This window comes from Megalops cyprinoides, chromosome 19, assembly GCF_013368585.1.
Source record: "Megalops cyprinoides isolate fMegCyp1 chromosome 19, fMegCyp1.pri, whole genome shotgun sequence".
Classification (NCBI taxonomy): Eukaryota; Metazoa; Chordata; class Actinopteri; order Elopiformes; family Megalopidae; genus Megalops; species Megalops cyprinoides.
Window position 1 is genome coordinate 4020140 of NC_050601.1, and position 26300 is coordinate 4046439.

General features: G+C 48.4%; 1 protein-coding gene across 1 annotated transcript in view; it reads left to right on the forward strand.

Annotated features, from left to right (window-relative positions):
• The first annotated feature begins 367 nt into the window (after positions 1 to 367).
• The window catches only part of LOC118794995 (ras-related protein Rab-26-like), an 85856-nt gene continuing 59923 nt past the window's right edge, over positions 368 to 26300 (forward strand). Inside the window, exons 1-2 of the mRNA XM_036553314.1 lie at positions 368 to 1292; positions 5483 to 5593. Of these exons, the coding sequence (XP_036409207.1) occupies positions 1104 to 1292; positions 5483 to 5593 (300 nt within the window). The 5' untranslated portion in view covers positions 368 to 1103. The remainder of the gene's footprint in view (positions 1293 to 5482; positions 5594 to 26300) is intronic.

The window sequence follows — 26300 nt, forward strand, 5'->3', positions numbered from 1 at the left end:
TGGCACTCAGAGAGAGTTATTCTTGCACATGTTTCATCAAGTGAGTCAGTCAAGAGGCCAGGAGGACACACTTGTGTTATATAATACACTCCACATGAGTAAGTACAGATTAATTGGTGCAAAACACAAAATCAATCCACTTCAAGCCAGAATAGATGACTCATGTGTACTTGTTCAAGAACACAAAGTGTCTCTATTATCTTTGCTGTTCGTGTATTTAGTTTTCCATTGTCTGTCTCACACACACGTTGAAATGTCATGTAAACTACATGTACTTGCCTCTGCGGTACATGGCCGATTGTCCAATCAGTTACTTTCTACAATATAGATGAAATATGTGGGATATTTTTTTTTTTCAATATAGTGTAAAGCATCGATTCAGATTGTTTTCTTGGCATCAGAATGAGAAGCGGTGTTTTGGCTACTGTGAGATGCTTTTAAAAGATACGCGTCTATGAGTGACACGCTCGCAAATTCCCAAATACGTTCCTGTTCCTTTAAAGTGCTCTGACTCCAGCAAGTAGCAATTCTGAGCGCTCTCTCCAGTTCGAGCTTTCCCTTACCGATCGCAAGGTGCGACTCCTCGTTTTGCGCCTTAACGTGATTGCCTGCTCGCCAAGCCGTCGTTATTGTACCATTGGTCGCCGCTGGCTAAACCTGCCCGGCGATTGGAAGGCATAGGCGTTGTGTAAAAGCAAAGCCGGCGGTTAATATTCCGGACAACGCTTCCTTATCATTATCAACACGGTGGAGGGAGAGAGGGGAAGAAGCGGAAAGCAACTGCATGAAAGAGCGAAGCTGCGTGTGCATCCCACCCAGCGACCGGAGAGCGAGTAAGGGAAAGCGCCAGGTGCACGGACAATACACAACAGTTGCAGAGCGAAAATGATTAAGCTATCCAAAGCCAAGGTCCCGACGTACAGGTGAAAACAATTGACAGAGGGAAAAGTCAGCCAGTTAGACGTTCAAAAACCTGTCAAAGGTGCTGTACTGAGTTGAAGCGAGAGGTTTTCATCAATCTATATTAGTATTAATATCTGGTATCGGAAAAAAAAAACTGCACAAAGGTTGCGGGTTGTCAGAGCGTGAACTTCGTGGGAAAAATGTCCAGGAAGAAGACGGTAAAGGGCAAGGGCAGCACCAGCAGCCCGACAACGGCTTCCACAAACGGGAAAGAGGAAGGGAAAACTGGGAAAGGCATCACCGGTACCGAGGCTCAGTCGAACGGGGTGGTCCTCCCCAGCCGACCCTCTCTGAGCAATAGCAGCGAGTTTTACGACATCGCTTTTAAGGTCAGTCTCTCACTCTTTTCATCAAATTCAGTAACGGCACAGTACGTGTTATGAGCGTGTGTTGGGTGCCGCAGTAAAGTTGGCTTAATGTTTGTACTGTGGTGCATGAAGGAGGTATTTGTAAACATTTCCTTTGCGTGTTGTGAGGAGGTGGTATTCATGGAGAGGTGTTCCAGGAACTGAACTTAGCATTAAATTTAAGTCAACTAGGGATATAACCTGTGTTAATGGTTATGCTATCGTAAAATGTGATCTTTGAAAATTCCCTTCTCATCGTAAAACGAAGACGGCGCACATCTTACTTTGGGCTATAGTATAAATGTATTACTTCCGTATGAGAGAGACAGTCCGATTGTTTGAGGGTGGGGTGCAGTTCAAATGGTATATTTCTAGAGAGTGTTTTATTTGTGTGGCACGTTTATTTATTACATTGTTAATGGCACTGAGCGACTCTGGGGTATATGAAGTTATTTTTATGAACAACCGAGATTCGGGTTGTGGTATACTTTGTACACACGCATTTAATGGAGAGCATTTGAGGGAGTCGGTAACCCCGGCGAAAGTAATTTGTGGATATTGTGAGATGCGAACGCGGCTGTCATTACAGGCGCAGCGACCGCTCGCGGAGCAAACAGCGCGAGCGCCACAGCTGTGTCAATACAAACAATCGATAGCGCCTCGCGACACAGCGCGAGGGAGCGCGAGGAAGCGCGCACGCGGCCACATGGGAGCGAGGCAAAACAAAACGCTTTGGCGGAGGTGCGAGGTGATAAACGACGCGGCTCTGTGCACTGCATTATAGAATGCAGAAAGTACACGCAGTGCGATACTGAAACACTGTTTCTGCGCTTGATGCCACAATCACTTTGCTAATGTTTAAACAACACTTGCCGCATGTGTGCATATGAGATCATCCCTATCACTCGAAAGTTTGTATGCACGGCTATGGAGATGTCAGCTATGTTGACATGTAAGTTGGCTCATTTGACCACATACACAGGACAGGCGTGAGTTCTTTCTGTACTTGTAATAGTTAGGATTGCAATTGTTCTTAAATTATCTCCAGTGGTTATCCTTGTGATGCAAACTCAACCATTCTGATACAAGAGGTGCATTTTAAATGAAGTGTTCATTTCATCCCCAAAATATTTATGAATAAAGTGATGCATACATATTATTGGATTGTAAAGGCATTGCGGTGTTGTTCTTAATTCATTAGGTTGTTTAATATGAGGTGAGGAAGTATGCTATAAATGGAAAGGAACTGATTTTTAAATTTATTTATCTATTTTAACCAACTGTAAAAGGGATATAACAGTCCTGGTCACAGATGATGACCTTTGGCAAAAATAAGGTCTGTAATTCTGAGTGGGTGCCTCATCCTTTTTTAAAGACGATGGCAGAGGCTCGTGATTAATGATCTGTGATTGGTTAGCCAGTGCCCATCAATAATCCAAATGTCAGTGGTGAATTCCCTCTGGATTCATCAGTGGTGAAGTTTTGCATCAATTCTTTGTGGGATCTAGTCAACAGTAGCTGGTGGAGTCCAGCTTAATGCCAGCCGAAGGTGTGGCGCAGTATTATCTGTGCCAGAGTCTGGTGCAGGTGCTGGTACTTCCCTCTTATGCCACACCCAATTCTGCAATCCCCCCACACCTCCTCCCCCCAATGCCAACATCTCCTTTCAGCTTTTTCTCCTCCCTAGGAATCTGCATGCGTGATGTTTTTAGAAGCATCCTTTTGAAGTGATTGTTCGCGTCTTTGGTTTTTTTTTTGTGATACCCACTTTGAGATCAGAATTAATGTGAATAAATTTGCCTTTGTTTTTCATTATGCGTCAGAGCTGGAGGTGTCCTTTTTTTGCTGAGCTTTGGCTGACCTTGGACCAGGTTTTTTTTAATCTTGGAGCGGTCTGTGGATGCAACGTCCGGAGAAAGCGCAAAGAGGAGAGAGTTTGGCTGATTGACAGACAGGGGCTGCTGTCAGACGGGGATTGATGGTGTCAGTCAGGATGATGTAGGGTGGAGAGACAGGTTCATGGTGGATGACGGCGTCCCGTCTTTGAAGCTGAGGCCTGTTTGCTCTTGGGAGCCGGCCGACAGAACCGATCGTTAAAAATGTGTTGAGTCTTCCCTTTTTTTGGCTGTGAGGGATGTGCACCGCAGGGAATTCTGACCGCGATTCTTTTTTTTTTTAATTTTATTTTACACAGTGTAGATGAGAAAGGGCCAAACCCATACAAACCAGCATCTCTAGACACTATAGGCTTCATGATCCCTACAGGGTGGGTAGAGCCACATTGTGCCACCTTGTTTATACATATTATCCATTTATACAGCTGGATATTTTCTGAGACGATTGCCTAAGGGCACAACAGCAGTGCCCCAGTGGGGAATCAAACCGGCAACCATTCAGTTATAAGCCCTGGTCCTTACCACTGTGCTACACAGCCTCCTGAACCAATGAACTGTTATCTGAACTGTTAACATGAACCAAAAGACTGTTACCTGCATGGTAGAGCACTGTGATCGGTTTAAATCAGCGAGTCACTGATGATGCACGATAGCACCACCCATTTGGGGGTTCATGAAGCCTCGCTCTCTCCGTGTCATGGGTCGCCGGTGGAGGATAAGCTTCGCTGAGCGGAGCTCTCCCACAGCTACCCCACAGCTCCTCGGTGGCTGGCCCCCTCTTCCCACCACTCCATTGGGCTAGCAGGCGAGCTGTCAGGGCATGCAGGGCACTCACGGCACACGGTTCTAAAAGACAAGCTCCTCCAAAAAAAAAAAAGGCCCAGGGGATTTGTGCATGTGCCTGAGAGCCGCCACACAGCTGTAAAAACAATCAGCCCTGACTAAGGGGGGGGGGGGCCTGTAACAAAACTGCAACAAACCGCCATGGCGTAAAAGGTGGGATAAAACCCCACCAGGAACGCTTCTATCTCGCAGGTCTGTGGGGGCGGATATCCGACTGTTTGTTTTTCTTTATTATTGTTCGATGTTGCAGGGGGGACCTTTACTTTGAAATGGCAGGCTCGCAGTACGTGCGGTGGTAGATGTTTTTCGGAAAGCCAAAACTGGGCTAAGACCTGTCACGTAATTCCTCTGTGTTTATTAGCTCTTACCAAGGTGTCAGAAAGGTTTGTTTACGGCTGACAACCTGGAATTTGAGCATATGAGGAGCGCTGGGGCTCGGGTGAGGTTTTTTTTTATTAAAACCGATCTGCAGCGAGACACCGGCAGTATTTCATGGCCCAGAAGCAGACGGTGATTAATGAGGTTAGTCCCGGTATTTCCTGGTTTGGCCGCCGTCCTGAGATGGATAGGAGATGTTGGGCCGTCAGAGTGGAGGAGATATTCATCATCCTTGACCCCATATGAGTTTGGCCAAAGCGCACTGCTCGGGCTGGGAGGGCCAAGTTTTTCGGAAACCGAGAAGCAGCAATCCTCCGGCTGACCTGATAAAAATGATCACGTCAAACTGGTAATTTTGTGACAGCCCAGAAAGAGCAGGAGGCGTAGCAGCTGGGTCAGTGGGACTGAAGCTGCTTAATTTCACTGATTGTCTGAAAACAAATCATCAAACAAAGGAGTCCCAATGACAGCACGAGGTGTGTCTTGTCAGTAGCTGTGTCTTTCACCATGAGCACCAGGCCCAGTGCTATGGGGGTGCTGAGGGGTGCATTGCACCCCCAGATGGACCTCAGTGTACCCCCAGTTGTCTCCTTATATCCCAATGTCTACATAGTATGTATGACTTTTTGTGCACCCCCCTGAATTTCAGATGCACCCCTCTGTATTTTCTCCTGGTGCCGAGCCTGGTGAGCGTGCATTTGATCCGTGAGGTCAAGACATAACAGTGGAGATGATCTGACCCCCTGAATTAGCAGTTTAGGAGGGAGAATGCCAGGACCCAGATGTGGCTCTGTGCTGTCTGGGGGAGCAGTGCATGCTGGGAGCAGGGTGATGAAGGTGTGTTGGAGGATGGAGATTAGAGATTGACTGTTTGAGTGAAGTGTAGATGTAGATGTAGATGTTGGAGGTGGTGTTAGGGCAGAGAAGCAGGGAGAATTCTGTGTGGCAGCACTGTGGTTGCCTGTGTCCAGCCACCAACGCCCCCCCCAACCACCACCAACCCCAGCCCCGCCCAGGTGCCTTTCTGTGCCTCTCACCCTCCGCCTCTGCTCTCAGGTGATGCTGGTGGGAGACTCTGGAGTTGGGAAGACCTGTCTGCTGGTGCGCTTCAAAGATGGAGCCTTCCTGGCTGGGAGCTTCATCTCCACCGTGGGCATCGACTTCAGGGTGAGTCTGGAGAGAGAGAAAGAGAGAGCGCTGACACACCTACGCGCACACACACACCTACACGCACACACATACACACACATACACACACACACACACACACACACACACACACACAGGCACACAGGGCAAAGGATATGTAAGCGTGTCAGCACTGACTATCTGTGATCACAAATTCAACAAGTACCACACAGCATCAGAAAGACAAGCTGGATTGTGTTATGGAAAAAAAAACAGTTTTCAGTGCTGTAGGCAAAGTTTGAGATGTATACTTGTATTGTCGACTTGTCCAAAAAATATAAATGAACTGTTTTGCCTTAGAATGCACTGGGGCCATTTAATATTTGTGTTTATTGCATTTTTTTTTTTTTTTAACCGTCTCCTGCTCTAGAAAGCCTATGGGCATTTTTGGGGATTTTTCGACAAGACTCCCCATTGAGAGGCTATTGATTATTAAATTACTTTAACATGCTTTTGTTTTGAAAGAGTTCACAGGGGTACAAAGTGTGTTCTGTGCCGTTTGTTCTGAGCAGCCCCGGGGCTCTGCAGATCAGGGGCGGAGCAGGGAAACGCTCACACAGACGGCCTGCGGTTTTTAGGCTGGGATAAACGGGTTACCCGACGGAGGCCGTGAGCAGGAGCTGTTCCTGCTCGGTGTGTGTGTTTACCGGGAGGTGCTGTGGGCGAGCTGGCTTTCATGCTACATCAATGCTGCTGCCAGAGAGCTGTGTGCTGCTGGACCAGCCCTCAGCTGGGAGCGTGGAGTAGCCCACAGTTATGGCAGTACACTTTGTTTCTGTCGATGAGATGGTGCCCCTTTAGACTCAGTGTGTTGAATGTGTGTGTTTGCGTGTGTGTGTGTGTGTGTGTGTGTCTGTATGCGTGTGCTTTGTTTCTATTGATGAGATGGTGCCCCTTTAGACTCAATGCGTAGAGGTACAGAGTGTGTGTGTGTGTGTGAGTGTGTTGAATGTGTGTGTGTGTGTGTGTGTGTGTGTGATTGTGTGTGTGTGTGTCTGTTTCTGTGTACGCATCCCATTCTGTTACTCCACTACATGGACTGGTTTTAATTTCACGAATTCGTTCCACCATTAACTCGTAATTCACCCAACCGCTCGTTCTCCCTGTCACTCATCCCCATCATTCACTCACTCATTCCTTTTAGCGCTGCTGTGATGGCCGTGCCGTGATGTATGGCTCTGTCAGACGTGCAGACGTTGGAGGAGAGTTACAGGTGTGTGCATACCGAAAGGCTTGCTCTCATTCAAATGGCATGCTCATGTTCCACGGCAGTCGTTACGCCCAGAAAGAGCAGGAGAGGTGCGCACTCAGCTCTTTTGTCATCCTGGCGTATTAACAGAGTGCAATACAACAGTTTTTTTTTTCTCTGCGATGCATGAATGATTTCAATTACTGTCTTCAAGGCTTTTTTTCTAGCTTGTGGCTGCGTCCATCTTTTCCAACTCATTCAGTGGGGGGGGGGGGGGGGGGGGGGGGGGGGGGGGGGGGGTGAGGTTCTTTCCGGAGCTGAGATGTTGCATCGGTGGACATATGCACTGAATCCATTAGCTGAGTGGTTTTAATAACCGTGAGTGTGGTTTTGGCTATGTGGTTTCAGTAAGCCAAGAGTGTAGTCATTGGCCAGATGGTTTTAGTAAGGTTTAAGTGTTCATGCTCACAACTGTACAATTAACCATGCCATTCTGCCCGATAGTAGTACCAGCTGCCACCCGATTGTAGTACCAAAGCCGTTAAAACACTGTAATGGTAGTACACGCCTCAGTAGAATATGGTGATCTAGTCCTAATACCAATAAAGCATTGTGAAACAGTCTCAGCTCCAGTATATACACAGTAGCTCCCAGGGAGAGACAAGGATGAGACAAAATCATCATGGGAGCCAGAAAAAAAGTGACAGGCGTAGATGATCACATTTTACAACGGTTACTAGAACAGCACAGAAACATGAAATAAGAGGACAACTGAAAATATCTCCTAAATTCATGTCAAGCTCGGCAGATCTAAATAGAAAATGTCACGGTTTGGCAGGATGGTCTGACACGTCTGTCACAGTTATGCAAACAGTTATCCAGTACAAAATGGGTTTTTTTTTTCTTTTTTTTTGCGTCGCTTTTCACTGATACACCAACAGCCACACTCATTACTCCTTGTATTCTCTCCACAGCTGCAGTTTGTGAGTGTGTGTGTGTGTGTGTGTGTGTGTGTGTGTGTGTGTGTGAGAGAGAGAGAGAGATAGAGAGAGTGCATGTGTGTGTGAGGGAGAGAGAGAGAGACAGAGAGAGAGAGTGAGGCAGAAGTCTATTAGGCTGAAGAAGGCAAGGCAATTTGGCACAAATAGGATTTGAGAGCTGTCTTGCCATTCCCAGTGCAAAGCAAAGGATTCTGCTTGTTCTGTTTGAGCAGCAGAACGTTGGCTGTCCACTAATGAGTCCACCGCAAACAGTAAGAACTCTCTGTGAAGGAGGGGATGTGCCGTGTCAGCCGTGGCGATTCTGATGCTCACAGCACACTGTCTGTGAATTAGAATGGACACATTAACATTTTCATTGGGATCACTCTTCATAAAGAGCGCTGATTATAATATCCAAGTCAGGTCCAGTCGGTGGATAGGTGTTGTTGTCTCTTGACCCTGTTTCTATTAAAAACTCAACTAAGGTGAAGCTTACAGTACATAGCCTACATATGCTAACTGTGTGTGATTATTCATAAAGACCCATATTTACCAGAATGTCCGCAAGTCTGAACTCCATGACATGTAAGGGCGTCCTCTCTGTAGTGATAAAAATAGCAATGAGATACGTGACAGAAACATAATAAATTCACATAAATTCACAAAAACGTCACTTAGAAATACCCATCGCTAACACCGCTGCTGTTGTTGTTATTAGCAATAAAGTAGAATGTCATTCCGCATGTATATTATGATGGTAATAAACATTTTTAATTTCCTTGCCTTTACTTGATGACGTGATGCACAGTATCTGGGCAATAAAATACAGTCCCTGAAGGTAAAAAAAAAAATCAGCTGAATAGTCCCCCCCCCCCCCCCCCCCAAGTTTTGTGTTAGCAACGTTAAAAAATAATTAACGAACAAGACTGGATTGAAACATTAATGTGCGGCTGATAGATGTGCAAATTCACAGATAGGCTGAATAAATTAACTCCAGACTTCATTTGCAAGATGTTCTTCTCTTCTTCTTTTTTTTTTAATTTTTTTCCTGCGGGCTGACACTGACGCTCTCGGAAACGGCTACACGTGAACGTGCGCTAATTGCGTACGCACCGAGGCCGAGCGCGCGGTGTAAACAGACCCTCGCTAATGTCATCGTTAATTATTAACGATAAAGGATAAACAGGCTGCAAATATTTAATGAATCCCCCTAAGCTGGTGACTTAAGATGCACTTCAGCTGAAGAGTAAGCACACTGCCTCCCGCTCCGAGTTTGCGGAGAAGCTTTAGCGATTCCGTAGCCTGGACTTTCGGGGTGGGGTGGGGTGGAATCGGTTTCTCCTGTAACAGGCAATTTCCTCTTGCCGTCTCGACGAGCCGCAGATCTCGTGTCAGACGCGGCCGAGATGAGCGTGATGTCATCTCGCATCGCGGCACCGGCAGACCCACATTGCGGCGCGTTTGATCGACCCGGGATCCGCTGCTCACTTCAAATGCAGCCGGGATTCACATCCGCGCTCCGCTGGCTTTCTGATGTCTTGTGGAGGAGCTGTTACGGTTTGAACTTTCAGCGTTGTGAGTGCTGGAAGTTTCATATCTCAGATGCGCTGTGTGCTTATGTCTACTGTAACCACTTTCAAGTACCTCCCTCCCTCACTCAGACAGTGCCGGTGTGTGCAAGTGTGTGTGGGATGTGTTTTGCATATGTGTATATGTGTGTGGGAAGTGTGCATGTGGCTGTGTGTGTGTGTATGTATGAAAGATGTGTGTACTGAATGAGGCTATGAGGTGCGTGTATTTTACTGTGTGAGTGTACATGTGTTGTGTGGGGTGTGTGTGCTTGTGTGTTAGATGTGTGTGCATTGTATGAGGCTGTCTCTCAGAGGTGCGTGTATGTGTATTGTGTGGCGTATGTGTGTCTGTGTCTGTGCCTGTGTGTGTGTGTGAGCGTGCGCGTGTGTGTGTGTGTGTGCGTGCGTGTGTGTGCGCTCCTGCGTGCGCGTGTGTGTGTAGAGTTTAAGTAAATGTTGTGAATGAAGTGAAAGGGGATGAAGACTGAGAGAATGGTGTGGGGGCTGCGGGTGGGAGGGGGCACCTGTGTACCTGTGTGCTGGGGGTGAGGCAGGGGAGCATGAGGAAAGACTGGGCCTCACTGCTGCAGCTCCACTCAGGGACCAGAGAGATGGCCGCAGTTTGGGGAGGGACATTCCACACAAGCACACAATGTCACGTCCACTGCGATCACCCATGGTCACCCGCAGTCAAGTCAACCACACCCCGACACACCCACCAACCGGCCAGGAATCTTGCTGCAGTGTAAGGGAGGGTTGTACCAACATGCAGTGCAAACGTTCACACTCCACAGGTAGGGGTTTCCTTCCTGCATACAGGAACTTCAGCTGCTCCCGCTTAGTTTTCCATATATTAGCATGAAAATGAGAGGAGCAGAACCCGACACTGAATCGCTTGTCACGTTCCGCACGTGAGGGGGAAAATTAGCGGGCCGTGGGAACGCCATTTCTGAATCCTCGTTATGCGGAGTGTTACACGTGCTCTTCGTTAAAAGTGTTTCACGTTTGAGAAAATGGCGAGAGGACCCCCTTTGGGACCAGTCGTCCTCAGCGGAGAGGACCGTTCCCGGGCGCCCGTCACCATGGCGATGGGCAGAGGCGGTGTGGGACGTCGTTCTGGTGAGTGCCCTGTCAGACGGAGGGATGAGTGCTTTCGGCTCTCTCTCTCCGGCAGTTTCCGGAGGGCTGGAAGTGTTCCGGCGATGGTGAAAGAGCCACAGTCACTGTTAGTGATTTTCGCTCACCTCCCAAAAGGTCAGAAGCAGTTGTCTCGATTGGCCCTGTGACTGTAAGTCACTTTTCAAGGCGCCGGTTCATGGAAAAATTTACTGTTTGACTCAAGAAGATGTGGCACTTTGATGCCTCTCTTAGGAATCACTCTTTAGGTCGTCTGTATGGATGATGCACACACGCACACACACACACACACACACACATGCATACATACACTCACATATACACATACATTTACATGTGGACACGCACTCACACATGCGCATGCACACCCACACACAAATACATAGACACTTATACATGCACATGCGAGCACGCTCACACACACACACACACACACATATGCATCTGTTATTATCCACCACAAAGCCATAGTGCTGCTTGTCTTTTAGTTGTGAGCAGAGCTGTGCTTTGAAGAGAAGCTGATGGCCTTTCATGGTTGCATGAACAGGGCTTTTCAGAGCTTAGCCGCCTGTATGCCCAAGCCCATGGGCAGGTTCCAGCTGCTATACTGCATTAGTAGGACAGCAGCATTGTGTGGGTATTGCCACTGACCTCCTTAATGGATCTAATATGTCCGTCAGCTATTTGTAAGTTTTCCTTGAATCAAACTTTTTTTTTTTTTTGATTTCTGATTTTATTTTCTCAGTTTCAAAGTGTGTGACATCAGATGCAGGTGCTTTGTATCTTTGTAGGCATCGTATTTATCGTTGCTTTTGTGATTATTGATGTTATTAGGTAATTGAGCAGATGATATTAGCCAGGGTGAGGCACAGCATGTCTGATGACAGATAAATGAGCCTCATTATCAGAATGTTCATGGTGGGGTGAATCCCCTGGATTCAATCATAAAACGCCAAGTCATCTGAAAGGAAGAGTGCTGTTTAATCAAATAAAAATGCCTAGATTAATCAGTAACAGTGTTTCAACAAGTGGATTTTTTTCCTTAAAATGGCTAGGTGGTTTTATTGGGATCAGGGGTCACTATTTTAATGCAGTGCCAGATTTGTTTGTTGTTTATTGACTGAATCCATGGGGTGATGGTGCATATTAACTGTATTAATACTCCTTCAAAGTTCCATCTGAAAATGACGAAGTGGTGAAACACACCACAGTCATTGAAAAGGCTGTGGCCCCTCTCTCTCTCTCTCTCTCTCTCTCTCTCTCTCTCTCTCTCTCTCTCTCTCTCTCTCTCTCTGTCTCTCTCCCTCTCTCCCTCCCTCTCTCCCTCTCCCTGTCCCTCTGTGCACATGGAGGAGCTATTATGAGATGGTTACCTGCCTGTTCATCATGGTGACTAGCCTGAAAATGACTTACATGATGTAGACATTAGTGTCATTCTGAAGTGTGTATTGCTTTTTTTTTCTGGAAGACGGGACAGGGGTGGTGCGGTCTTCATTTCTTTTTTTTCCTTGCCTTGAAAGTGTGGGTGGAAGTGATGGCTAATTCTGTCTTGTTTATGTTAACGTCCAGCAATAGCGTGGTAGTCTTATCGGCTAGAGACAGCATGGGCGTGCAGCTCAGATAACATTGTTTCTGCAGGGAAATGACTGGTCTTTGAGGATACAAGGGAAACGCGGCTTTTGTTAGCACTATCTTAATTTGCCTCTGTAAGTTACTGAGCGAGCTACTCTTCGCTGCGTGACCTGATTTATGTGTGCTGTTTTTTTTTCGGCTCCAGAGATGGAGAACAGGTGTAAGCATATTCAGTAGCTGGGCTAATGGATACTCATGGCCTGCAGCAGTGTAGGTATTCTCCAGGGAAGATCTGACATCCATATCAGCGGTGGGAAAGAAAGGCCTCAGTTAAAAGGAGGTGATAATGGTCATAGTCATGGTTTTTATGTTCATCTAATCATTTCATCCTGTCTACTGTCCCCGATTCAGGTTCAGGTGGATACCATACTGCTTCCTGCTGTGTCAGCCTACACACACACGCACACACACACTCTTATATTTTCATATTCACACACACACACACACACACACACACAGTCTAAAGCTATAACTGCCAGCCTACAGAAGACACAAGGGCTCTCTCCAACAGAGGCCTTCATCCAGTCTGTGGTCAACACCTCCAAGCGCAGTATGACCAGACATTTGTTCATGGTTTCCTGGCTCCTGATTGGCTTTCATGGGCTCGGTCCATGGTCTCCTGGCGGTCATAGCAGCAACAGAGGCGAGGTCAGATGAGGTGCACATTAGATGTGTATCTGTGTGGCATGGGCCTTGGGAGCAGCAAGTTAGGGAAGGGGAAAGGGGTAACTCGACAGGGTTAAATATTGTTATGGTTATGTAAGTACAAAATATGCCTTTTGTATTTAATTTCCCTAGCATCAGTCAGCCTCTTTCAGTTGATTATTCATTCACTTATATAATGTTCCTGCTCTATAATTAACAGAAATGTACCAAAAAAAATGAAAACTGCTTTTTTTTAACTGAAAAGAAAATGGCTCTCTGCCACACATCCAACAGAAATGACACCATTTCAATGCTTGGCATTCTCACGGCCCTGTAATTTATGTTTCTTTATGAATCTATTATCTAACGAATCCCATGGTTCGGGAGTGAAGGAACACTGGAGGGTGGGGTTTTGAGTGGGGGGGTGGGGGTGTTGTGCTTTTCAGCCCTTGTTGCTGTGGCAACAGCTTTTCTGCATTCTGCCGCGAGCCGCTGTCAACTGGAAAAGCTGGACCGGTTGCCGTGGCGAGTGGCCTGGCCGACGGTTGCCAGCAGCGGATGTAAAGTTGCCTCTCGACCGTTTGGGGCGCCTCCGGCCCCGGGGCAGGATAAAACCTGCTGTTAGTTGTTCTGACAGCTCTATTTTTTCCTGTGCCATCTGTGTGTTGTGTGTGAATCAGCGGTGCCTGAAATGTAATCGAAGTTTTAATTAGCTTTATAGATGACACTGGAGAGACAGTTTCGGGTGCTGCCCTTTTTGGCGGCCTCGGAGCGCATACGTAGAGTGCACTCCGCTGGGTAATGAGCCAGAGTGCTGTATGTCGCCGCCGTTATCCCGGCTTTATGGTCTGCCCTGCCATGTTTTATTTAACAGCCGGTTGCGGTAGGGTTTTATGACTGCAGTGGAGAGGGTAGGGCAGGATATGGAGATCAGCACTGTAAGCCACACTGCAACCTCCCTCTGCCGCTGTGATCAGAGTCCAGCACGCGCACTCCTGGCGGAGGACACCTGTGTGTCCCTGAACCACATCTGTCTGTTGCTAAACCACACCTTTCTGCCAGTGAACAACATCTGTCTGGCAGTGAAGCACACCTGTCTGCCACTGAATGACACCTTCCTATCAGCAAATCACACCTGTCTGTCAGTGAACCACGCCAATCTGACAGTGAACCACACCTGTCTGTTGATAACCCACACCTTTCTGCCAGTGAACCACACCTGTCTGTTGATAACCCACACCTTTCTGCCAGTGAAAAACAGCTGTCTGTCAGTGAAGCTCACCTGTCTGCTGCTGAACCTCACCTGTCTAGCACTGAAGCACACCTGTCTGGCAGTGAACCTCACCTGCCTTGTCAACGATTCACACCTCCCTGTTAGGGAACCACACCTGTCTGCCAGTGAAAGACACCGGTTTGTCCCTGAAGCACACTTGTCTGCCAGCAAACCATACCTGTCTGCCAGCACACCATACCTGTCTGAGAGGCACCTGGCACACCTGAGCACAGGTAGTCAGAGGACACAGGCCTGTGATCTGCATGTGCTGCCTTCTCACAGTTCCCTCTGAATGTCTGAGATTTATGACAGTGACAAGCGCAATCGCTGGGACCTGTCTCTTTCAACCCTCCATTCCCGCTGCACCACATGCTGGGAGTCACTTCCACATCACGCGAAAGACAATGAAAACCCTTCCACATCCCGACGCACTGGCTTGCCATCTCTTACGGAAAACATGTCCTCATGCACAAGCGATGGCGCCTTTCTTCTCTTTCACAACAAGTTGGAAGCCTAGTTTCGCCGCCTCGATAAGCGAAAGTTTCCGCTCGTTTTGAAGGGTGCTCCACTTCAAGCAAACGAGAGCCTTTAAGTGAGTCGTGCCTGGGGCTACAAGTTCCGCAGAAGCAGAGGAATTTAAAAAGGAAGCGCTCTATTTCTGGTGCAGTCCTGAGCGCCGGGGTGTTGCCTCTGTGCTTATTTGGGCACAGGGACGGCTTCGTCCCCCGGGGCACCCGCGTATACAGGCACACACAGGTGAGGAAGGCCACCTGAGATTGGGGCAGTTTAGGCACCTGTGTACAGAACATTTCCTCCTGAACTGTCTGACTCAATGCATCACACACACACACATACACCTACAGAGCCTTTTTGTCACTTTTTGCCTCCCACTTTTACTTGGTCACTTTGCTCCTCTGTCTAGTTGACAGAATTATGCTATAAAGTTACACTCATAACCCAGGCTATGTACATATTGCACAGTGGTTTAGTGGTTTTATTTGTCTTGTCATTGTGTATTTTAGGGCAAACGCTGTAGAAAACAGAACACTTTTCTGCTGGCAAGCCAGCTGGCATTGTGCAAAAACGGTGTGAACCAAAATGGCGGTAAGAGATTCTTAATTGGCAGGCAGGGCAGTGTTCCCTGTCACATGACCTCGATGATGGCCTTGCTGCTGCTCCCCATTTCCCCTCGCTTGACCCGTCCTTCCTGTTCTTACACGTCGTCCAATCACATTGATCGGTTTAGCTCTGTCTTTACTTAGGGCATTAAGGGTCCGGCGCAATGTCTGTCCACATCCCCACTTCCGACATCACCGGCATTCCACCACTGCTCTGGCTTTATCGATTACGCATACTGTCTGTCATTGTGTCAGCTTGTGTGTGTGTGTGTGTGTGTGTGTGTGTGTGTGTGTGTGGGGTCGTGTGAGTTTGTGTGTGTCTGTAATTTATGGCAAACATCTGGTGTAAAGGCATCCTTGCACTCACACAAAGTGCACTGATTAAAATGTAGGAACACTCTTGCCCTCTGAAAGAACACACACAGGTGCACACACACACATGCATGCGCGCACACACACACACGTAAACACATACACAAAAAGACACACACGTACACATACATACACACACACACACACACACACACACACACACACAGCTCTGCTGTGTCTTTGTCCTCCTGTAATCACTCATTCTGTATCGACAAGTGTGGCAGGGCTATTGAGTGTTGGCGTGTGACCAGGGAGCAGGAGTCTCCTGTCTCTCCCTGCTGTAATACAGACCCCCTCCCCCCCCACCCCACCCTCCCAGCATCATCACAACAGATCGATCCCCTGACACCACTGTCCACACCCAGGACCTTCACCTTCATGGCATCTGTGGGACTGGATTAGACCACAGCTACTAGATCTCCGCAGGTAAAGGCTTTTGGTGTACAAAAACTCAGTTACTCACACATACAAAGCACATAATCTCTTCTAATCAGTGAAAAAAATACATTTTCAAAAACAGATCTGGCAAAATTATTGATATAAAACTTAAGTCATAAACAATGTGGGTCTTGTCGCCTCAAACATGCAGTACGGGCATTATTCCAGTGCTACCAGATGTTTCATAAATTCAGGAAAAAAGTAAATTCAAAATGCAAAATTGTAACATTATTCCCTGATTCCCTTCAGGCAGTCAAGGCGAACATTGGAACTGTTAGCAGTGGGATAACATGAAAAAGGCACCAGGTCATTGTATCAGTTCCAGTCTATAGCCGGTTTGGTGGATAGGGGTTGGCATGTTATCCTCAGGCAGGCTATGAATGAAGACCCTTCATCCAACACAAGAGACTGCAGCAAGGCCCTGGCTTCTCTCTCATTGTGGCCAGTATATGTGCGCGGGGGGGGGGGGGGGGGTGTTTGGGGACTGCAGACACACTTGTTGCTCAAATGAGATTGGAGGGGGGAGGGGCAGAGAGAGAGAGAGAGCGAGGGAGAGAGTGAGGGCATTGCATTGCCAGTCTTATAGACTTATGTAACTTATGAAGCTGTAGGGATGGCATGCCACCGTTCCAAAATAGAAGCGTTTAATTCATTAAAAGCGGATTCTATCACAGGATGTGCCAGCCCAGTACAGTCTCACACTGTACATTTGCACGTCGCTTTCAATTAGATGTTCAGCCTCATAATTATACATCTAATTTCCCAAGTACCTCCCACTCCCCATAGAAGCCAGGCAGCTTTATGTATGGAGGGAGCTCAGCCTGATCCTCTTCACAGGTGTTTGTTACATTTCATTACATTTGCCAGACATTCTTATCATCAGAGCGACTCAAACAGGTTACAGTTTTCATCCATTTATACAACTGAATATTTCCAGAGGCAGTTGTGGGTTAAGCACCTTGCCCGAGGGTACAACTGTTGTGCCGCAGCGAGGAATCGAACCGGCAACCTTTCTGTCACGTGCCCTGCTCCTTACCGCTGCGTCACACTGCTGCCACGCCTTTGCCTAGGAAGCTTATCCGAGCCACTTGTCCAACATGGTGTTTGGCGTTGACGTGGGGGGAATGGGGGTTTTGGAGGCCTGGTGATGACTCTGCTACACTGCCACCCACATTAATAGAACATGGTGGTTAAGGAGCAGGACTTGTAGCCGAAAGGTTGCTGGTTCGATTGATAATAATGAATGGGAGAAGCAGATTGAGCAGAAGTGAATTTACTGAGAGACAATGAGGACCGGCTGGTGCGCTCTGAACACAACGGGCCGCTGTTTGCGGTAATGGAAGCACAAGCCAATGGGTTAATGCTGTGCTCTCTCCTAATATAAGCCTCACAGTACCGGGGTGAGAACCAATTAATTTACACCCCATGTTTAAAATGAATCTCTCTTTCCCCCACCCCCCTCCCACTCTGGCTCTCTCTATCTCTTTCTCTCTATTTCTGCCTCTCTCTCTCACACACACACACAAACCCAGCTGCAGGCTGAAATGATTAGTGTGTTGATCTCCATGCATTGATTTTGCTTTGGGCGGCTGGTGGTGGGGGGTGGGGTGGGCGGGGTGTTGTGTGTGGAGCACGTTTGTCTTCATGATCTAAGGGGACCCGATCCTGACCCCCAAAGCACAGACTGTGCTCTGCTCTGTGAACAAATTGGCAGGTGGCTTTAAATATGTGAATGATTAAATGCGTGGTTTGATTTTTTTTTTTTTTATTCACTTATTTCTGGATGTACATTTACATTTTTTTTTACATTTAGTCATTTAGCAGATGCTCTTATCCAGAATGACATACAAAATGCATGCTAAAAGGTTAGACTAAGAGCAGAGACGATATCAAACCATCAGTGTCACAACCAATAGCACGAGTCATTATATAACATACAGCAATTCTGCTAAATGCCAAAGTGGGTGCCAAAAGGAGCTGGAGGATGTAGCGCTTTCACTTAGCAGCTATATCTGAGGATTTAACATGAATGATTAGGATGCAACGTTAGATGAATCAAGACGCATTTCGAGTAGATGAGTGTTCAGAAGATGCACGGTGACGTGCCTGTACTGACTGCTGCGAGGAGCTCATTCCACCACTAGGGGGCAGAGTATAGAGAGGAGGCATGGCTGAGAAGACGGAGGCTTTTGAGAGGAGATGGCAAGGTGACCAGAAGCGGTGCAGCAGGAGTGTATGGCTTGCTAGTGAATTGAAGGCAAGATGGTGCAGTTCCATTTGCTGGGCGCAAAAAGGAGCTGGAGGATCTACAAAGATTTGTATTTTATTCCTGCCACGGCTGGTAACCGGTGGAGGAAGAGGGAGAGAGGTGTGGCGTGTGTCTGTTTCGGTCGTATGACTCTGCCACCCATAATGGCATAGTCAGGCACTTACATGCCTGGCACTCCTAGATATGCTGCTGGCATATTTGTGAATGTCAAATAAGGAAGAAGACAGAAAATAACCTCTTTATGTGAATGTGACAGGCCTCTTATTTTGGATTCATATTGTTATTTTGTATTCATAATCCAATGCTGAGCAGAGTAATTCTTCAAACAAACGACTTTAAAATGAACCGACTGTTGACATGTGGGACTCATGCCAGCTTGGCTGGGAGAGGTGTGCGGTGTGGAGTTCATTTAGAGGCCTGGCCCATTAGCTGAATGCTTTATCACACGGCTGTCCTGTTGGCAGTTTCTGCCTCGTTTTTACGAGGAAAGGGACGTTTCTTTATGGGTTTGAACGTGTTCATCATCTGGTGAATCCTCATTCAGTCTGTCCCTTGTAATGGTTATTTGCTTTGTAGAATTAATTAATTTTTTTTTTCCAAAAACATGCATATTGCTGTGTACACCGGATGCTGTGATGTATTATGTACCCCTCCTCCCCTCTGCTCAAAACAGCCAATAAAAATAAGCAAAAGGTAACTTTTGTAGGTAATACAAAAGTTAATAAGGGTAAATTTATGAAGGGTTCATATCCTCTGCTGCGGTCATTGGGAACGAGTGCCTATACAGGAGGTAAAGGGTTAAAAACGGCAGCCAGATGCCCGCTGGCCCAGTGTGAATATTCATGAGCACATGGATGGAGTTATAGGTTAGCGCCACACATGGGCCGAGGAGCACCTTGTGGCCTGCAGAACGCCCGCTATATTTATCCAAGCAGAAACACAGAGACTGAGAGGCCCTTCGGGAGAAATCCTGTACCAGCTGCCAGGGTGAGAGCTCAGCAACACCAAGACTTTTCCACACACTGTGGCACAAGGGTTAAAGGTCATCCAGAGAACCCACCACAGTCAGTAAAGCCAGAGGTGACAGGGTCGTGATGTGAATCCCTCCCCCTCACACAAAAATGGCAAACTGACAGTGTCTCTGTACGTGGGTTTGTTTGTGTGTGTGTGTGTGTGTATTTATTTATTTTTTGCACTGCAAAACAGAAATTTAATGAAAAGCTGTGGCATCAATCTCTCTCAGAAAGGTGTCGCATCAGTCTCTCTAATAAGTCACTGAAGGCAGTTTTCGCGGTGTGTTTTCCCTTCCGTTTATTGATGAGCGTTCCTCTCTCCCTCTGTGTCCTTATCTCGCCTCCCCTAAACCGCTTCCTTTGTTCCGTCTGTTTCGGCGTGACCCTCTGGGATGCTGGCTGCTGATTAATGGGGTATCGTCGTTTCAACGAGAGCATGAAATGGATTTCTCCGAGATTTAAGGGATTAAGCACCTCACCATTCATCTTCTGACTGGACCAGGAGCAAATGCCAAACTCGGAGACCGCACACGCGCGCACTTACCCACTCGCACGCACTCACTCACACACACTCACGTTCACGCACATGCAGACAGCCTGTTGAATTCAGAGTCAGCCATCTTCCATTCCAGTGTTTATCCATCGTATGCTAAAAGCCCTGTGATTGGCCAGAAGTGTGTGATGTCAGAGGGAGGAGCTTTTCCCTGTGTCCTGTTGGAGTTCTGGAACACGTGTGTGGCTGTCAGTTCTGACTCGGTTCTAGAAGGCGTGGAGGGATTCTGGAATGCCTGCTGCTCCCGGGATGATGTGGTCAGGGCCCAGGGTGGCGGATTGACTAGATTAAGGTGGATCGTCTGACGGCTACGGGGGCCAATCAGGCCGCGGTGCTCGAGCTCGGTATCAGCCCGGCTTTAACGCCGGCCTTTGATTTGCTGCTGGCTCTTCTGCACGCAGTTGTGCATTGATCGCTTGTTTAATTCCGCGGGTTTATACGCGTCGATAATTCCTCCTCTGCCGGGGCTGTTGCCAGCATTATTCTTGCAGGAGGTCGGTGATCTCTGGTTCTGTAGTCCACATCCTCAGGCCGTCTGGAGGTCAGAGGGAACCGCCCCATGAAAGTAAGACTAAGCTCCCCAACTCCCCCCAGCAGCCCACCTCACCAGGAAAACATGTGCAGCAGACCTCCTGCTTCACTTTCTACGCACAGATCTGTTCGCCATTGTCTGTGCAGCTTGCATTGAGTGTGCCCCCGTGAATGTGTTAATCCAGTGAATAGAGAGCTGTCAGCAGAGCTTGCACGCGTCAGTATGTGTAAAGTAGGGCTGTTTTGCTAACAGTGGGCAGCCATGAAGGCAGAAGCTTTGCTGGGGTGACAGACTGGATATTTTTCCTACATTTCAGCAAGACACACTTGGCAAAGCACCACCACCAGATGACACAGAACATTTTGAAAATGCTTCTGTGATGTTTCTGATTTACAACTCACGATACTAGGTGGTCACATGGGCACTGGTGGACAAAGGAAAAGAGTGTTGTGTGTGTGTGTGTGTGTGTGTGTCTGTGTGTGTGTGTGTGTGTGTGTGTGTGTGTGTGTGTGTGAGCACGACACACGTGAGATTCCAGCTAACAGGGGGCCTCACGAGAGGCCGTATAAGAGGGATGGGGGAGGTATTGTTTTAATGTCACCCCCCCCGTTCCTCTAATCCCCGCTGCTCTCTCTACCTTCTCATGTCCCTCAGAGCCACCAAGCACGCCATTCCTAAAGGTTACCGTCAGCCGCCGCCGCCCCCCCCCCCCACACACACACACACACACACACACTCACTCGCACACACGTGTACACATACACCCACTCACTCACACGCGCATGCAGGCACACACACTCTCTCACACACGCACACACACAGACGCACACAGACACACGCACATGCACTCACACACACAGACACATACACACACTCACTCGCACACGCATGCACACACACACTCACACATGCACGCAGACACACACACACAGTCACACACCATCCGCCCAGCAGGTTTGGCACAGACGGCATTCCAACAGGCTGGGACCCCACTGTAGCTCTGCCTTCAGAGACCGGGGAAACGCATTCGTATCGAGTTTTACTTGCAGAAACACAGGAGTCTGACGGGTAGGGCTGCTCGGTGTCCTCTCTTACCGCTGCCGGTGCGCCGAAGGCCTTGCCTGTCGCTGTGCAGCCTGCATGGATAACAAGCGCTCATTCTCCCCCGGTGTATTTTTAACCTGAATCCAAATGAGAATGTTTGTTTTTATTGGATTATTTTAAAGTTTACCATAATCAAGCAAGGCCCCCTGACTCACCTCTCCCTTCCGATCTGCTTCTGTTCGTTCTTAAGGATATGAACAATATATTACTGTAGGTTATGTATAGGTTTATCCCGGACCCACTTGTAACTTGCGTGCGATAATTATTCACGCTAAACATGTTAAGCAGCAGAACTTTACAGTCTGCATTGAAATGGTCCAGATGAAGTAATTCACCTTTCTCAAGGGCACAAGAGCACTGACAACTCGGAACCTGTAACAGTCTGACCATAGAGCCACTGAGCATTGCCTTTAAGGGGAAAAAACTGTCTGCATATCATAATGTGATGTGTGCTGTCATGTGAAAGTGTGGCACCTGGATGGAGGCTGAGGGGCCATCTCTCGGCCGGTGATTATCGCTCACTTTTTCACAGTTGCGTAGTGTTTCTGTCTCCTGTCTGCCTGGTGCCTGAAGGAGGCCCGGATCTGCAGGGGTTTTCGGTTTGATGCAGCTAAATTCAGAGGCACCCGGGAGCGGAGGGGTTTTGATTTTTGGGGGGTAAATTTAGAGTGGAACAGCAAGGAGAAAAGGCAGGGGTGCGGCAGGTCGGCACACAGCCTTTAACGGTGGGGGGGGGGGGGGGGTAAAGGGAAATGTCACCTGCCTGGAAGAGCGGATCGTTAATGTGGGGAGCCCGTAAAGACAGCAGCTGTCAGGGCCCTGTCGCTCGGCGATAACGAGCGTACGAAAATATATCATAACAATGAACACTGTGCATAAAAACCCTGTAGAGAGAGAGCGGGAGAGAGCGCTCTCAAAGCCCATCCTGCCCCATTGGTTAAGACCAGATTGTCTGTTTTTTTCTTTCCCTGCTTTGATTGGACGTGAGGGGTGCGGGGGGAGGGGCGGCGCCTGAGGGGGCGTGGCTCCTTCTTATGTATGATCTGTGCGAGGTCGTTAAAGGCCGAGATGAGTCACCCGTGCGAGGTGATGACACAGGCCGTGCAGCATGGCGGTTTGTAAAGTGGAGGAATGCAGCCCCGCGTTATTAAATCCATGCTCTGCCTTTTGCAATTTTTCATGTCTCTCGGCAGAATGTATGGATTCGCAGAGTGGGGGAGGGAGACGTCGTGCCCAATTCCCCCGGTGCTGGGTTTGTACGCCCTCGGCCAGGGGGGGGGCTGTACGGGGCACACTGTTCAGGCTGTTGCTCTGAGGGGGGAAGGGCTGTTCGGGGTGTACAACTGGGAGGGGGGGACGTTGGGGGCACAGTTCGTGGGCACACCGCTTGGGGTTTGGGGTGTACCACAGGGAGGGGGTGGCTGTTCAGGACATACTGCTCATTGGAGGGAGGGGCTATTCGCAGCGTACCACTCGGGGGGGGGGGGGGGGGGGGGGGGGGGGGGGGGGGGTGGGGGGGTGGCTGGGGATTTGTGTGTGGCTCTGGCCGTGTTCCCCGCCACCAAACAGCCGAGCGGCACATTCGGGAGATTTATGCCACACTGTGATAGTCGATAGCATCGATAACAGCTCAGTGGTTAAAGAGACTGCAGGGGAATTTTCTGCGTGTTAGATCTGCCTGCCTCCAGCCCCGGCCACACATGGATTAAGCTGTGAGTTCTGACTACCCCGAGACAAGGGGGCAGAGCTTTGTGTGCGCGTGTGTGTGTGTGTATGTGTGTGTGTCTGTGTATCTGTGTGTCTGTGTGTGTGTGTGCGCGTGTGTGTGTGTGTGTGTGTGTGTGTCTGTGTGTGTGTGTGTGTATGTGTGTGTGCTGTGTATCTGTGTGTCTGTATGTGTGTGTGTGTTTGAGAGTGGGATCCTCCATGCATGCGGATCAGGAGCAGACAGCGCTGTCAGGTGCTCCATCAGGCCTCAGCAGGCCTCGCAGGGGGCCTGGGGCCGGCTGCCTCCTCAGCTGCGGGCGCTGTCAGGCTGCACACAGAGGCAGAGACACTGGTGCCCGGCACCATTCCCCGGGCCTCGTTCCTCCACAGCGGCGGCGTGCTGCAGCGGCCCCGGGAGGCAGGTAACACTCCCAGGCGGGAGGGAGTGGAGCTCAATCACCTCTGCAAACACACAGGCGTATATATATACACACTGAACTGAATTGCTTGTGTGTGTTTAGAGGTCATGTGAAAAGTCACCCTAAGTAAAGAAGCAGTCTAACTGCCTTCTTTTTTTTTTTCTTCATCGTACCTTTGTCTTTTCTCAGTTGTTATCAGCGCTATGTGCAAGTAAACCAGGGCGTGCAATCTCCACCTGAACAAGCAAAGCCTCTGAGATGTATGACCTTACACAGTTCTATTCGACATACAGTGAAATGAAAGACCTTTTATTTTGAAAGCAGTTGGCTTTGATACGTGCAGGAATGAGTCATGTCCAAAGTGAGTTTTTGTCTGTAGCTGTGCTCACTGGCTCTTTTTAGGTCCCTGGAACCCTGAATAATCAGAGCTTATTTTTGAGCCATTTTCCTCAATGTGGATGACCGCATAAAACTGTACTTTGATGCATTGGATCAGTGGATTGTACTCTGTGGTTTGGAAAACATGCAGTCGTTTGACACGCATCCTCTTGTGAAGAGACTGTACTGATGTGATGTTCTGAAGCTGTAGACATTAGCAAGAGTCATATTCTGCTGATGGATTCTGAAGAGATGATTTTAGAGACGCTGAACACCTGAAAGAGGAAATGTTGAATACTGAAAGGAAGCAATACCTGTTTTTAGGACACCATCTTCAAATAATAACAGCTTTCATCAGCTCTGTTTGTGTAAATCCGAGCCGCGTCATCGCAGTGACTGTGGACGTGATGAAACACGAGTGCAGCGAGTAGCACCGTTGATGTCTCACGCACGCGAAAGTCTTCGGTTATTCAGGCGTAAGAGCCGCAAATGACATCGTCTCAAAGCAGGGGCTGCCTTGGTCACATAAAGAGCGACCTGTCCAACATGACCGTGAAAGGACCGTGCCAGCATATATATCACTTCACTCTCACTTATGAGCGTGTGTGTCCTCTCCGTGAAGTCCCCCGGTCTGTCTCCTTGTTCGCCGTCCTCACAAAATCTAGCGGCAGCCCCCTCTCCTTTCGCAGTGACACCCAGGACCCGCCGAAGCGTGAGACGGCCAATCAAACGTGTTTCTATGAGGCAGGAAGGTGGTGTTCCGCGTCTCACATCCTGCACTTGTCACAGTTGAGAGTTCCTTTTATTTGCAGCGTTGCGCCCCCAACCCCCCCCCCCCCCCCTCCGAAACCCCACCCCGCCTCCCCGACAGCTACATCAGAGCACTAATCAATACACGCAAATTTTATTGTATATTGCACTCTTAATAAAGGTGTCCTGGATATGCTTTTGCATGCAATCAGCATGAGTTACAGCTGATATAATGTGAATTGAGTAGAAAGGGAAATGCCATCGCACTTTGTCAGCAGAGAAGGAATCACTGGTAATAGGACTGGAGGTAATGATCTGCTTTAAAGCGATGCTTGCTCTGAACACCTTGCTGCTGTATATACTACAATCACTCACAACTGTTTTTTATTGTCATTTTATTTAATGCATTTTTCCCTTTTTGTTCACCCCTTCTAGAGGTTTGTCTCACCTTGACATTGTCTGCACTCGTGTAGGAGTGACTGCAGTGCTCTGACAGACTCGCATACCTGCAGCAACTGTTTTTCACGCTACAGGTCCCACAGTGCACTGCGTCTGAGTGGCTCACTGGGGCCTGACGAGTTGCAAGGTGCCGGAGGGAAGCGAGATAAGGAAACTCTGCTGACCCCAGCACAGCAAACCCGATTTGTTACTCCCAGTTACTGTCTGCCAATGACGTGGATGGGATCGAGCCCAGGCTGTAGGGCTCAGGCGGTGTTCCTAATGAGCACCTCTCTGACTGAGCCACTTGGGACCCCATCACCCCACCCCTACCCCCAGTGGTTTTTACCCACCATGTTCATACATCTGACATGGATTATTCCGGAAGGAAATGTCATTGCTTGGTTCCTTCCTCTTTTTCTCCCTGGGAAGTCTGAAACTGAAATAAAAATAAGGTAGAGGCAGAGTTGGACACAGATACACAGATACAGGGAGACCTGTGAGCTCTTAACAAACACGCTCCCAGCCACGCTCCCAGCCACGCTGGAGCAGCCACACTGGACCACGCCATCAGGTCTCTGGCAGGAGAAAATTGTTAGCAAGAGGAGGCATGCATAGAGGTAGTAACAGCAGAATGGCGTGGTAACTCTGAAGACTAATGTTGCTTCACTAATGTGTCATTGATGAGAACATTCATAGATGTAATTGGCAAGCTCTTATTCAAAAGCGTTACCATAGTTGCAAAGCAATTGTGATGAGTGCGGACTATTATGACCATTGTAGGGGTTGTTTTTTTTCTTCCATCTCGATGTAATACAGCAGTCAGCGCTGTCGGCTGGTTGTGCTGGCCAATCACAGCGTCCATTAGGAAAAAGGCGGAGAGAGAGAGAGCAGGGAATTACCTGTGCGTGTCTCCAGCTCCCTGCTGAAGAGGTAGAGGAACACAGACAGAAGGAAGCAGATTCTCAGATAGGAGGAACAGGAATCACAGTCAGAGGGTGGTAATGGGGGGGGTAGAGAAACGGAAAAATGGATTCAGAAAAAGAGAGTTGGAGAGAGAGGGAGAGAGGGATTTGCAGAGAGAGCAGACAGAGTAAGTGGGAGAGAGAGAGGGAGGGAGCTGGAGATTGAGATCTGTGTGCACAGGAAACAGCAGCATAAAACAAAG